Source organism: Palaemon carinicauda, chromosome 24 (assembly GCF_036898095.1).
Source record: "Palaemon carinicauda isolate YSFRI2023 chromosome 24, ASM3689809v2, whole genome shotgun sequence".
In the NCBI taxonomy this organism is placed as follows: domain Eukaryota; kingdom Metazoa; phylum Arthropoda; class Malacostraca; order Decapoda; family Palaemonidae; genus Palaemon; species Palaemon carinicauda.
The window spans coordinates 80,835,040-80,847,983 of NC_090748.1; the positions used below are offsets into that span (position 1 = coordinate 80,835,040).

The following is a 12,944-nucleotide window of genomic DNA, read 5'->3' on the forward strand; positions in this document are numbered from 1 at the left end:
CTTAGTCATGACAAGCATTCCCCCACTTGGTAACAGGATGTAGAGAATGCTGACATCAGCTTTCCCCTGTTCCTGACCTGACTAGGTTGGGGATACCAAAAGAGCTGTGCATGCAGAGAAGAGAAGAATCCTGTATGCCCCTGCCTAGAGTAGTCCCAGTCCTGGGCATTAGCCAAGGGAGGTCGTGCCACATGGTACAGGCTCCTTGTACTGTGAGGTACCATCCGCGAATAACCTAAGTGTGGTCAACTCCCCCTCGAATGAAAGGTATTGTCGTCGAGTTCCTTTTTGTGACTAGGACTGGCCTTGCTGGAGTTCTTTGACATCTTTTTCTTCTAAGTAGGGTCATAAAAGGAAAAAAAGGCAAGAAAGAGTTTGAAGAGGAAGGGGAACTAATCTAAGTGACATCTTCTCAACATGGGACACAGTAGTATCTTGTTTAGAGAAGAGAGCAGAGTCCACTAGCCAGGTAAGAAGGTGAGGAATTGTGTCCAGGCTCATCTAACACAGGCAGGCAGAAGGATGAAAGGGTTGCACATATGAAAGGACACAAATATCATGTTCAGGTTTTGAAGTTTATAATGATAAATTTTATACTTTACGATAGAAAAAAACATAAGAGCATAAATAAAAATTATAAACCCTCCATGATATGAGGATTGTAAAAAAATTACATCATGATTTCTCTCCCTTCCACCAGTTTTCATCTGGTCCAGGATTGTAGATCTCTGTCTTCATAATTCTATGGCCTTTCCTTTGGTATATTGCCCAAGATCTGCCTTTCCCACACATCATATTCTCCATTTCATCAATATTAGCTCATACTTTTTAGCCATCCCAGACCATATTACCCATTCACATACAGCAATTCTAACCATCTTTGACTAAGATTTCATTAAGCCTATTATAGGATTTCCCTATAATAGGCTACTTAATCATATCATGATTCACCAAACATCAAGGGATGTATTATCCTCTTTCTAATCGATCACTGGTCTATATTTTGTTTTACAGGTATATCCAATAACTAAGCCTTACCTCAACTATTTTTCGTATACTCTCACCATCACTCCGGCCCTCAAAATCAATAAAAAGAACTTGTGCAGTGACTCTCACTGTTACTGTCTGAGAAACACACTTGGTTGGAGCCTCCTCCATTTCTGTAAAAACATAAGTCCACATAAAAGGCTCATAAAAAATATTTCCTAAGCAAGATGTGGAAAGTTATCAAATAAAGTACTGTATAATGAAAAGCTTTAAATACATATTGCATACATATAATTTGTATTTGTAACTTAGGATAATTCAAATGAAGGATAATAAGAATATTGCAATAATTTATGTTAAAAGCAGCAACGTTACTATTCTTTCTCTCTTTCTATAAAAAAAAGTTGATACTATTAATAAAGCATTATAACTCTCATTTTTGTTATAAATTTACATGCCTTTTTCTTGTAAAGAAGTTCTATTCACATTATTAATGTAATATTTTCATTTTGCATCTTACAATATAAAATACCTATTACCTGTAAAAAATAATGATACAGAAACAGTAGGAGAGAGAGAGAGAGAGAGAGAGAGAGAGAGAGAGAGAGAGAGAGAGAGAGAGAGAGAGAGAGAGAGAGAGAGTCATATTTCTACAACCCTGTCAGTAAGTAAATTTGTCAGTCATTAACTGAGTTCACGACCTTTTCTAATATTTAAAGTGTATAATTTCAGTAGAGTACAGTAGGGTCCCGAATTATGCGAGAATTTGGTCGATTAATGACCTCGTATAAATGGAAAATCGCTTATTTCGAAACACACAACTAACAGAAATAATTTCATTGCGGCCATGGCAACCAGCAATTTGTCTATTCAAATGTGTTTACTACCCATTTCCAATACTTTCTTTGTACTATACTGTATTTCTTTATAATATCAAATTGTTCTTGTAAATAAATCAAACATTTAATATACTTTAAAGTTCTAATACAGTAACTTGAAAAATGGTTAAAATTACAACCAGGATAGGTGTAAACACCATATATTTCCCGTTATAACACGACCCAAAATACAGACAAATTTTAATGTTTGTCATATCTATTGTATAAGACAACTGGTGAATAGCAAAACCATCACTCTATAGACTAGCTTTTGTTGAATGATTGAAAATCCAGAATTAACAAAATAAAGGCGATTTTATATCATGCGTTTCCTAAACACGCCAAAAAGCACAATAAAAAACAACCAATGTTTTGTTTCCGTTTATCTCTGATCATAACGAAGAAACAGACGCACTTACTCATCAGTTAGTTTTTGCATCGACAGCAATCTTATCAGTATTGATTATATGTTGAATTTGTTATTACCAATGTTCTAATTATTTTTTATTAGAACTTTCAAATAAATGAAATGAATGCCATTTATGAAATGTTTTTCTTTATGATGCCGCCTGAAACGGAAACCTTCCATTTGTTTACGCTCCATCTTCGATCATAATAAACAAACGAATGCATTAAAAACACATGATCTAAGTCATAACTAATGATATTACAAACATTTAGTAAACATTATGTTATTACAAATATTTTACTTACCGTATCCATATAAATTCCTAAATTCGTAGCAAAGCTGGAAATTTTTTTTTCCTTATGCGTTTAATCCACAATAGCAAACTGCCGCTAATGACAGAGTGATAACTTACGATAATTCTAAACTGTTACGAAAGATAATTGTCCTTTCCATATCCAAAATACTTTTCCTAACTTCAGTTATAAGTCAACTTGTACCCACCTCAATTATGGATCCATATGCAAAAAAGGTAAAAGAAGAAAGTACTAGGCCTATTTTTAAAGTCACCGAACAATTAGGTTACCGCTATAACGTTCGATGAGAGAGAGAGAGAGAGAGAGAGAGAGAGAGAGAGAGAGAGAGAGAGAGAGAGAGAGAGAGAGAGAGAGAGATGGTTTTAAAGTACTAAACAATAAATATGATAGGTTATAACACATTGGTATTTATGTAATATTAACTGTATAGATGGTTTGAATAAGTTAAGAAATGGTGTAAAAAATTCTTTGTTATTGTATTCGCGCGGAAGCCAGACATCAGCTGATGTGATCACAGCCAAAAGTAAAACAAAAATAAGTTAGCAATACTCGATTTTTAAAACACACCCGAAATTTAACAACATAAGTACATGTTTTATTATAGCGCAATTGACATTTAAAGAGTAGAAATTTTCTGGAATAGAATGGTGTTTCCTAAAAAATAGTGGTTTGCGGACGAAATCGGTTACCGTATTTCAAGCTATGATTAAAATGGATGTATACACGGTATAATTTTTTCGTTTTGTATTTAATTGACACTTCAAGAAAACCGATTTTGGTTTCTTCATCTATTTGTAAGTATTGTATAACGAGAGAGAGAGAGAGAGAGAGAGAGAGAGAGAGAGAGAGAGAGAGAGAGAGAGAGAGAATCAGCTGTTGTACTTGAATGCCGTGTTTTTGTTTCGTGTACCCCCTGAAGCGAGGAATTGATCGCCACAACTAACAATATTCATGTTAATTTCATTCTTAAACTCAAGTTGCCATATGTGAACTATGGTTTTATTTCTTACGGAGAGAGAGAGAGAGAGAGAGAGAGAGAGAGAGAGAGAGAGAGAGAGAGAGAGAGAGAGAGAGAGAGAGAGAGAGAGAGAGAGAGAGAGAGAGCCTTACCTTACCTTATTTTTTGGGTTCCCCCAGGTCCCTCAGTGTGAGGCACCTCGTATATCCACCAGAGTGTTGCTAATATATCTTCCGGTGTATTTTGCATCTTCCAGTCTTGGATGGTCTGGGATGCATCTTAGGTATTTATCGAGCTGATTTTTAAACGCATCTACGCTCACTCCTGATATGTTTCTTAGATGAGCTGGCAGCACATTAAATAGTCGCTGCATTATCGATGCTGGTGCGTAGTGGATTAATGTCCTGTGCGCCTTTCTCAGTTTACCTGGAATGCTTTTTGGTACTATTAATCTACCTCGGCTTGCTCTTTCTGATACTTTAAGCTCCATGATGTTTTCAGCAATTCCTTCTATTTGCTTCCATGCTTGTATTATCATGTAGCGTTCTCTTCTCCTTTCTAGACTGTATAGTTTTAAAAATTGCAGTCTTTCCCAGTAATCAAGGTCCTTAACTTCTTCTATTCTAGCAGTATAGGACCTTTGTACACTCTCTATTTGCGCAATATCCTTTTGGTAGTGTGGGTACCATATCACATTGCAGTACTCGAGTGTACTACGCACATAAGTTTTGTAAAGCATAATCATGTGTTCAGCTTTTCTTGTTTTAAAGTGTCTGAATAACATTCCCATTTTTGCTTTACATTTAGCCAACAGTGTTGCTATTTGGTCGTTGCATAACATATTCCTATTTAAAATTACACCAAGGTCTTTAATTGCTTCCTTGTTTGTGATTGTCTCATTATTAGGTCCCTTGTATGCATACACCATTCCTTCTCTGTTTCCATAATTTATTGATTCGAATTTATCGGAGTTAAATACCATCCTATTTATCTCCGCCCATTCATATATTTTGTTTAGATCTCTTTGTAGTGAGTTCCTATCTTCATCACAAGTAATTTCTCTACTTATTCTTGTGTCATCGGCGAAACTTCTCACTACGGAGTTTTCAACATCACAGTCTATGTCTGAGATCATAATAACAAATAGCAGTGCAGCTAATACCGTACCTTGGGGCACACCAGATATTACCTGGGCTTCATCTGATTTCTCGTCATTTGCAACCACTATCTGTTTTCTGTTTTGCAGGAATTCTTTTACCCATTTTCCTATCTTTCCCACAATATTATGCTTTCTCATTTTTTTTTCCAATATGTTATGGTCTACCTTGTCAAAGGCTTTTGCAAAATCTAGATAGATCACATCTGTGTCTTTTTCATTTATCATATTATTGTATATGTTTTCATAGTGAGCTATCAGTTGGGTCTGTGTACTTTTTCCAGGTACGAAACCGTGTTGACCCATATTAAACAAATTATTTTTGACCAAATGGTTCATTATTTTCTTTTTTATTACCCTCTCATACACTTTCATAATATGTGATGTTAGACTAACAGGTCTATAATTGCTTGCCTCTAGACTTGATCCACTTTTGAAGATAGGGGTTATATAAGCTAATTTATGTTTAACATATATCTCGCTCATATCTATACTCTGTCTTAGCAGTATTGCAAGTGGCTTCGCGATAGTGTTTGCAGTTTTTTTTAACAAAATCGCTGGAACTCCATCTGGTCCGGCTGCCGATCCATTTTTAATTTCGTTTATAGCCGTGACAATATCTGCTTCATTAATATCTATATCCGTTAGATATCCAACATTTTCTTCTCTCATTTCTGTTTCATTATTCTCATTCGCAATTCTTGGCGTGAACTCACTCTTATATTTTTCTGCTAATATGTTGCATATTTCCTTTTTTTCATTCGTTAGCCGTCCTTCAATTCTTAGAGGGCCTATTTCTATTCTCCTTTTATTCATCTTTTTTGCATAGGAGTAAAGTACTTTGGGGTTTCTTTTTATATTTTGAAGTGTCCTTTCTTCTAAGTCCCTTTTTTCATTTTCTTTCGACTGCATAATCTTTTGTTCTGCATTTTCTATCTTACATTTTATTTCCCTCATTTTCCACACATTTTTTTCTTTTGCAAGATTTTTCTTCCACTTTTTAATTTTCTGAAATAAGATCCTTCTCTCTCTTGGTATGCACGTCTTTTGTTTATTGTTTTTTTTCGGTACATATTTTTCAACAATTTTCTCCAGTATTTTGTACAGTATATCCGTATTTACCTGTATATTATCACTTATAAATACATTTTTCCATTCTTTATTCAGTTCTTCATTTATTTCTGACCATTTTATATTCTTACTGTAAAAGTTATATTTTCCATATCCTTCCCAAAGTTTTGTGCTTTTATTAATTCTGTGATCACTTGCTTTGGAATGAACTATCAATTCTATGACATTGTGGTCTGAAATTCCCGTGTTATACACTATTATTTCTTTAACATAATTTACCTCATTCACAAATACTAGATCTAGGACATTTTCCTTTCTTGTTGGAATGTGGTTTATTTGTTGCATATTATGTTCTAATAGCATATCTTGAAGCTTTTCAAATTGCCTCTTATCTTCTGCGCTACTATTACTCTCTTTTTTATATGTATACATACAACCACTTTCTTCTATCCGTTCTTTCCAATCCACGAAAGGAAAGTTAAAATCTCCGGATAGGAGTATATTCCAGTCTTTATGGTTTCTACATATATCATCTATTTTTTCTATTATTATGTCAAACTCCTTAGTATTTGGGGGTCTGTAAACTACAATATTCACTAGTTTTTCAAATTCAAATTCTACCGCAATCAATTCACATTCTGTGTTGCTGTATTTTTCACAGACTTTTCCTTGATTTATGTCTCTTCCATATATTGCGGTTCCCCCTTGATTCCTATTTTTTATGTCTGATCTATAAGTTTGGAAACCCTTTATCTGGTCATCACTGCCAGTCTCTTGGGAATACCATGTTTCACTTATATTTAATATATCTATTTTTTCAATTTGGGTTAGTTCTTCTAGGAACTCTATTTTCCTTTTAGAGTTACTCGTGACTAAACCCTGTGCATTCATCACTATTATGGTTTGTGTCTCATTTCCATTATTTAATATTGATAATAATATGGATTCTCCCATGCTTCCTTCCTGTTCTGATATGATGTTCTTTTCTTCATTTCTCGGAATTCTGCCATTAAAAAATCCAACTTTTCCATAATATTTGTTCTTTCGCCTTCATACTTATTTTTGTGTGTAAACCTGCAATTATCTCCATATCTGCACCAACCCCTGGCATTATATATGCATTCTTGGTAGTTGGGCTCTATTTGTGGAGCTTTAGGTTGAAAGGCCTTTTTTGGTGCATAGTGCGGTATATACACGGTCTGCTTTTTTGTTTCTTTTTTTGTTTCATTTTTGTTTTTCTTTTCAGTTTGCTGAGTTTTCTTACTCTCATTCATAGTTGCAGGATGCATATATCGACATTTTTTGTTGAAACTGCATCCTTTTCCTTCTTTTAGGGTTTTGCATATTTTTGGATGGAGATCTCTGCATTCGTCTCCATATCCGTCTAAATACGCACATTTACCATATATTTCATAATTATGGCATATCTTTGGATGCTTGTAGTAGCATCTTTCGCCAAATTTGCAATTCCCTCTTTTCAGCCTATTACAGACTATATCTTTCTTTTCTTTTTTTTCTTGTTCTTGCTCTTCCCTAAAAGTATGTAGGTCCGGGTAGAGTCTCTTGGGTCTATTATTTGTTTCCATCTGATAATTTATTTCTTCATAAGTATGTTGTTGGATGGCATCATAAGTTATATCAATGATTTCCTCTGCATCCTTACACATATCTTGTTCATTTTTCTCTTCTTCTTCTTCTTCTTCTTCTTCAACTAATTGCAGCTTTAGTCTCGACTTAATTATATTTTCTATCCAGACTAAGCATGTTGAGCAGAATACCTTTGTGTCTCTATTTTTTATTTTTTGCTGTATTTCAGCACATGTGGGGTGTGTTGGAACATTACAGGCATTACATTTTCTAATCAGTTGTTGAGGATTATTAATGGAATACCATATCTTACATGTATTACACCATTTTGGCATTCTTTTTCCCAATGCATCAATCAGCATATTTACCATATTGGACTTGTTATTGTTCTTTGATGGAATGTGTTGATTGATGTAGACTTTCTTTATAAGTCTCTTTAACACTTGGATTTTCTTTGGAATTTCTTCAATTATTTTACTGATGTTTTCCGCAGATTTGTTCCAGTCTATTGGATCATATTGTTTCAATATGTCTGCGAATATTTTTCCGTCACACTGGTTGGAGTTGTTAGTGACATCTGTCGTCAATCGGTCGAGCTCCTGTTTCGCCAACTCATGAAATTTGCCTTTGCTGACTCCAGCGATATCTCTCCACGAGTTGCCTGTGTTATACAATGCCATCTTGGTCAGATTTTTATTAATTCACAAGATAACTATCCTATGCCGACGATTTATCTCACTTTTCTGCCCTCAAACTAATCACCGACTATTCACGAAAACTTGTAGCTATATTTCACTCGATAGCCTTTTTGTTATCCGCGTTAAATCAGGATATTTTTAGGGACGCACAAGTGTTCACTTCACCGGCATACAAATACAACTCAGAGAGAGAGAGGGGGGGGGGGGATTTCTGCCATCAAATCTCTCTCTCTCTCTCTCTCTCTAGATTTTATTTTACCGTCTACTCTACAAAACCAATGTTTGCAAATCAAATGTATACTGTTTAAAATATGACAAAATATTGACGACTTGTTACCGAAGTTTAGGCTATTCACTGCCGATAAACGAACCCAGTCTACTCGTGAAAACCTTGAACGCCCAGAGGGAAAAATAAGGCTTTTAAATATACTGTACTAAACAAAAATAATGCTTTAATATACCATCATTAACACTACCATTACAATTATCGTAAGGTTGGAGAAAGATAAAGATTGCCGAGAACGTAACCACATTTCTGTTTACATTTTGTCAGCTGGACTCGCACAGTTAACAGTTGATTTCATTGTTGATGTGGAATTTTATCCTTAAATAGGCTATACATTATGAAATTATGTTAATGAAATGTAATGTTAATATTGTTTTGTAACATTTATTATAAATCACCGTATTTAGGGCTACAAATATACTTAAAAAGACAATAGATTTGATACATTTTGTAGTGCTTGACTCGCGAACTTTGAACAGCCTCGCTGATACAGAAAATTTATTTTTGAAAAATAGCGATCGCGGAAAAGGGGAATCGTGTAATTCGAACACGCTTAATTCGGGACCCTACTGTACTGTAATAACATAATGTCAAATTATTGCTAATATTACATTCTAACTCATTGCATAGAGGAGTTCAACCCACTGTTGATGCATCTTCAGTGTATGTACAGTATTATGCTTTCTGCACAAGTGGTTTATTAACACCCTTAGGAGTCAAAAGTATAGATGACACTAACCAATGGTTTAATGCTGAAAAAGAATTATAACCATTGGCAGTTTCCAATCACAGAAGCTGTCTTCAGGCAAAAAAAATATAAGGCGGCTCCATCACAAAGCACTGAACTCCCGAACTCCCTAAACTCTACCATTCATCTGTTAAAATTATGTAAACAGAAAAGTGACAAAGGTCGGAAACAAGAGTTATTGTTTTCATGGCTATTTAAATACATTGTAAATTAAATGAAATAACAAGTCAAATAAATAAACTGGGGATGAAAGTGTAAAGTTGTTGGATAAGAAAATAGGTAATGACCAGTGTTTGGAGTGGCTGATGCTTTGCATATATGTTGAAAAGACTATAGAGTTTCAAAGTTTTTGCATAAGAAGAAATATAAAAGTGAATATAACCAGGAGTGTGACTATAAGAATAGAGAGTACCTTAAAATTGAAACTAGGAAGGTGAAACTATGAATATTAATAAAGATGACAAAATATTTGAATTAGTTGATTCATATATATATTTGGGATTAAATGTTCCTTGTGACAGAAGGATGACGGAAGAAGGACCATGCAACTGGTTAAGTAGGAAAGATAGGTAAGTGTGAATAAGTAAGTTGGACGAGAAGAGTAGCGTCTTTGGATACCAAAGCTGGTAAGTATGAAGGAGATATGACGCCTCATTTTCTAGTATTATGGGGGTAAAATGAATAATTATCTGATCTGGAGGATTATAAAATGTATTGTGCATGTGGAGAGAATGGAGAATGAGAATAGTATGTTGGTACAGATGTTTGAGGAGGAATAAGAACTAGAAAGCAAAATACAAATATTTCCAGGGGATATTGAAATGAAGACCTTACATTTAGTAAGAATCATACTTACCCATGATTGTTTCCTCTTCATAGGGCATTTGTAATTCTAAATTCTCTTTATTTTCTTCTCTCATTGATGCAATATCAAAGTCATCCAAATTGATAAACTCTCCATAATCATCATGTCGAACCTGAAATATTTTCAGAATGTCTTTAACTTCTTGGAAAGAAAAATATAATCTCAATACAAGCCTATTTATTTTCAATGCCTTACCTAATATTTTTCATGCTACATATTTTGAAAACACAGCTTTGGTTGACAAACATAAAATTAGACAAATAAAATGAGATTTACATGATTGAGCCTCTAATACTGTAAGAATTATTAATAATACTACCATGCGCTACATCCACCATGTTTTTCATAAATCATTTATACTTTGACGATGACCAAAGTGAAAATGTGGCATCATGTCTAGTCATAAACTGCAGGATTTTGCACCCTTTTTGGCTTTTCTTGGTGGGCATGTCATTGTGATTTCTTCAAAATTTAAACTTGATATTAAATGCATGTCTATGCATCTGAAATATTGTACTGTATACTGCAGTCTGTAATAGGATTAGAATGTACAGGTTTATGCTGGACCTGCATAAGTTTTGTAATACAGTCAAACCTCTCGATACGAAAGAATCTGCTTACAGAATTTTCACTTTGCGAAACGAGATGCAAAGAATTTTACGGCTCACAGCACGAAAAATGTTTCAGACAACGAAAGGAGGTACAGTGCGAGAGCCCGACGGTGTCCGAAACAGATTTTAAAATCTGTGCGTCGCCAGCCCGTAAACTCGCAATCATCCTCCCATTGGTTATCTCCCTACTCGGATGCTAGTTACCACAATAAGATCCTGCTCTCCTATTGGTCAGCATCTACAAAACTGTATCCCATCATGTATCTACGCATTAGCGTTCCTGTGTCTTTTCATTTCAGCAGCGGTATCGTAACCATTGACTTAGTGTTTGTGATTTCACTTTCGTAACAATTTTACTATATCGTGTGTGACATTACATTACATCATTAGCCGTGGGTCCCAAGAAAGTCGCTGATGTCAAGGGAAAGAAGAGGATGATGCTTTCTATGGAGATGGAAATAATCAAGAAATACGAGGCTGGCATGCGGTTAAGTGTGATCGCGAGGGAATATGGCTGAAATCCGTCTACGATAGGAATGATCCTGAAGCGGAAGCAAACTATCAAAGCAGCAACACCTACTAAAGGTGTGACTGTTTGGACGATTATTTTAAAAAGAGGCCTTCAGTAGAAGCAGACCAAGCGCCAGCTAAAAAACGAAAGAAAAGTGACAGTGATGAAGAAAATATGTAATGATATTAAATTTAGAAAATACAAAATGTAAAGTAGAAAAAAAAATAGAAAAAGGAAAAAAAAACAAAACAGGCCCCTGCGGGGAACTACACACTTGAAGAGTTAAAATGGACTATGCTGCAGTACAGAAATACACCTGATAAGGAAACCAAGCTGTCCTCAGCCATGAGCGTGTTTGGACACCCTATTTGAGACTTTATCCCATTTCCCCCAGGCAATTACAGACCTAACACCACTTGACAAAAAACTTTACTCGCTAGAGAAGAAGTGCTATCTATTCGTCACATGAAGGATGCAGGACGCTGATCTGAGCACGCAAATCGTCCTCTACCGTGAGTGGTAGGGAATTATATCTGCATTCACAACCAAATAGGGCCTCATCCTCCCAAATGACATAAAACTAATGTCATCATTAAGTCTGACATTTTGATCTATACATAGTCAAGTGATATAGTTCTGGCATGGTGACCCTGCGTAAATATGTGCCTGCCCAGATCCCTTTCCCACAATGAGCATTCAAAGCTGCATGTCTCTTAAGAAGGTCTTATTAAATAGGGCTACTCTGTCCATACAGGAGACAAAGGACAGTATTCTGTATGACAAAGTTACCCCAAAATGTTTACCACTTCCCTTGTCTCAGCATCCTGCTCCAGAGAAGCCGCCTGCATCTAAGACACTATCTGATACAATGCCACCAGCTATGCCACAAGTCTCAATCTTTCCCCATCTTTGCAGCATCTGCTGGATAGGTTGAATATTCCTCAAGAAATCATGGACAATGGCGCCTCTGAGTTACCCACACAGTACTTGGTCACAAACTATGTTGTGCCAAATGGTGGAACACTGCAGCCTGGCATCACAATGTCTCTATACCTCTGGCAATGTTCATGCTGCTGAGAGTAGATACGTTGCTTTACACTACACTCAGGTGTTCTGGCTGTGTTTATGGCCCATCAGCCGGGCATTTGGACTACTATATGAATTGACAATGTCAACTGCACTCAGGCTCTTTGAACTTTTTAATATTGTTTGATGTTTGTTGTACAGGAATACAGTAGACCTCCGGGGTACGGCGTCCCCAGCTTACATTTTTTTCACGTTACGGTGTGGAATACGATGTTTTTTCGTCCCCTCGTTACGACATTTTCCCCACTTTATGGCATCGAATTCCAAAATTCAAACTTGGCGGTTTTTACGCGTACGACTGTGCGAGTCAATCTCCTACCACCACGCTCATACGTCACTAAGAAGCTGGTCTGCTATTGGTCGACGTCACGGCGTCACTAAAATGCCGATACGCTATTGGCCGAAATCCCTCCTACAATGCCTGAGTGAGATGCTGCCTCAGTCTCTCTTTTTGTTAATCGCGTGTTCAGTTCAGATTCTCGTGTGCGTTTCGTAAAGACTTTATCTCGTGTGAGTGCTTGCGATATCGTATTTTTTGTGCATTTTAGTGCTTAATTCCAACTTTAATTCGTTAGCCATGGGTCCCAAGATTGCTAGTGATGTTAAAGGGAAAAGTAAGAAGATGATTACTATAGAAACGAAGCTGGAGATATTAAAGAAATACGAAGAAGGCATGTGCATGGTGCTTGTTGTCGATGAGGCTGACGTCGATAACCTTATCAAGGAGCACAGGGAGGAGCTTACGACTGAAGACTTGAAGAAGTTGGAGGCAATGCAGT

At 35.9% G+C, this 12,944-nt stretch overlaps 1 protein-coding gene across 1 annotated transcript in view; it reads right to left on the reverse strand.

Annotated features, from left to right (window-relative positions):
- Cpsf100 (cleavage and polyadenylation specificity factor subunit 2) overlaps positions 1-12,944 on the reverse strand; it is a 200,073-nt gene that overhangs the window by 42,161 nt on the left and 144,968 nt on the right. The window contains exons 12-13 of the mRNA XM_068348239.1: positions 9,949-10,069; positions 1,039-1,160 (exon numbers count right to left, since the gene is read on the reverse strand). Coding sequence (XP_068204340.1) covers positions 1,039-1,160; positions 9,949-10,069 — 243 coding nt within the window. The remainder of the gene's footprint in view (positions 1-1,038; positions 1,161-9,948; positions 10,070-12,944) is intronic.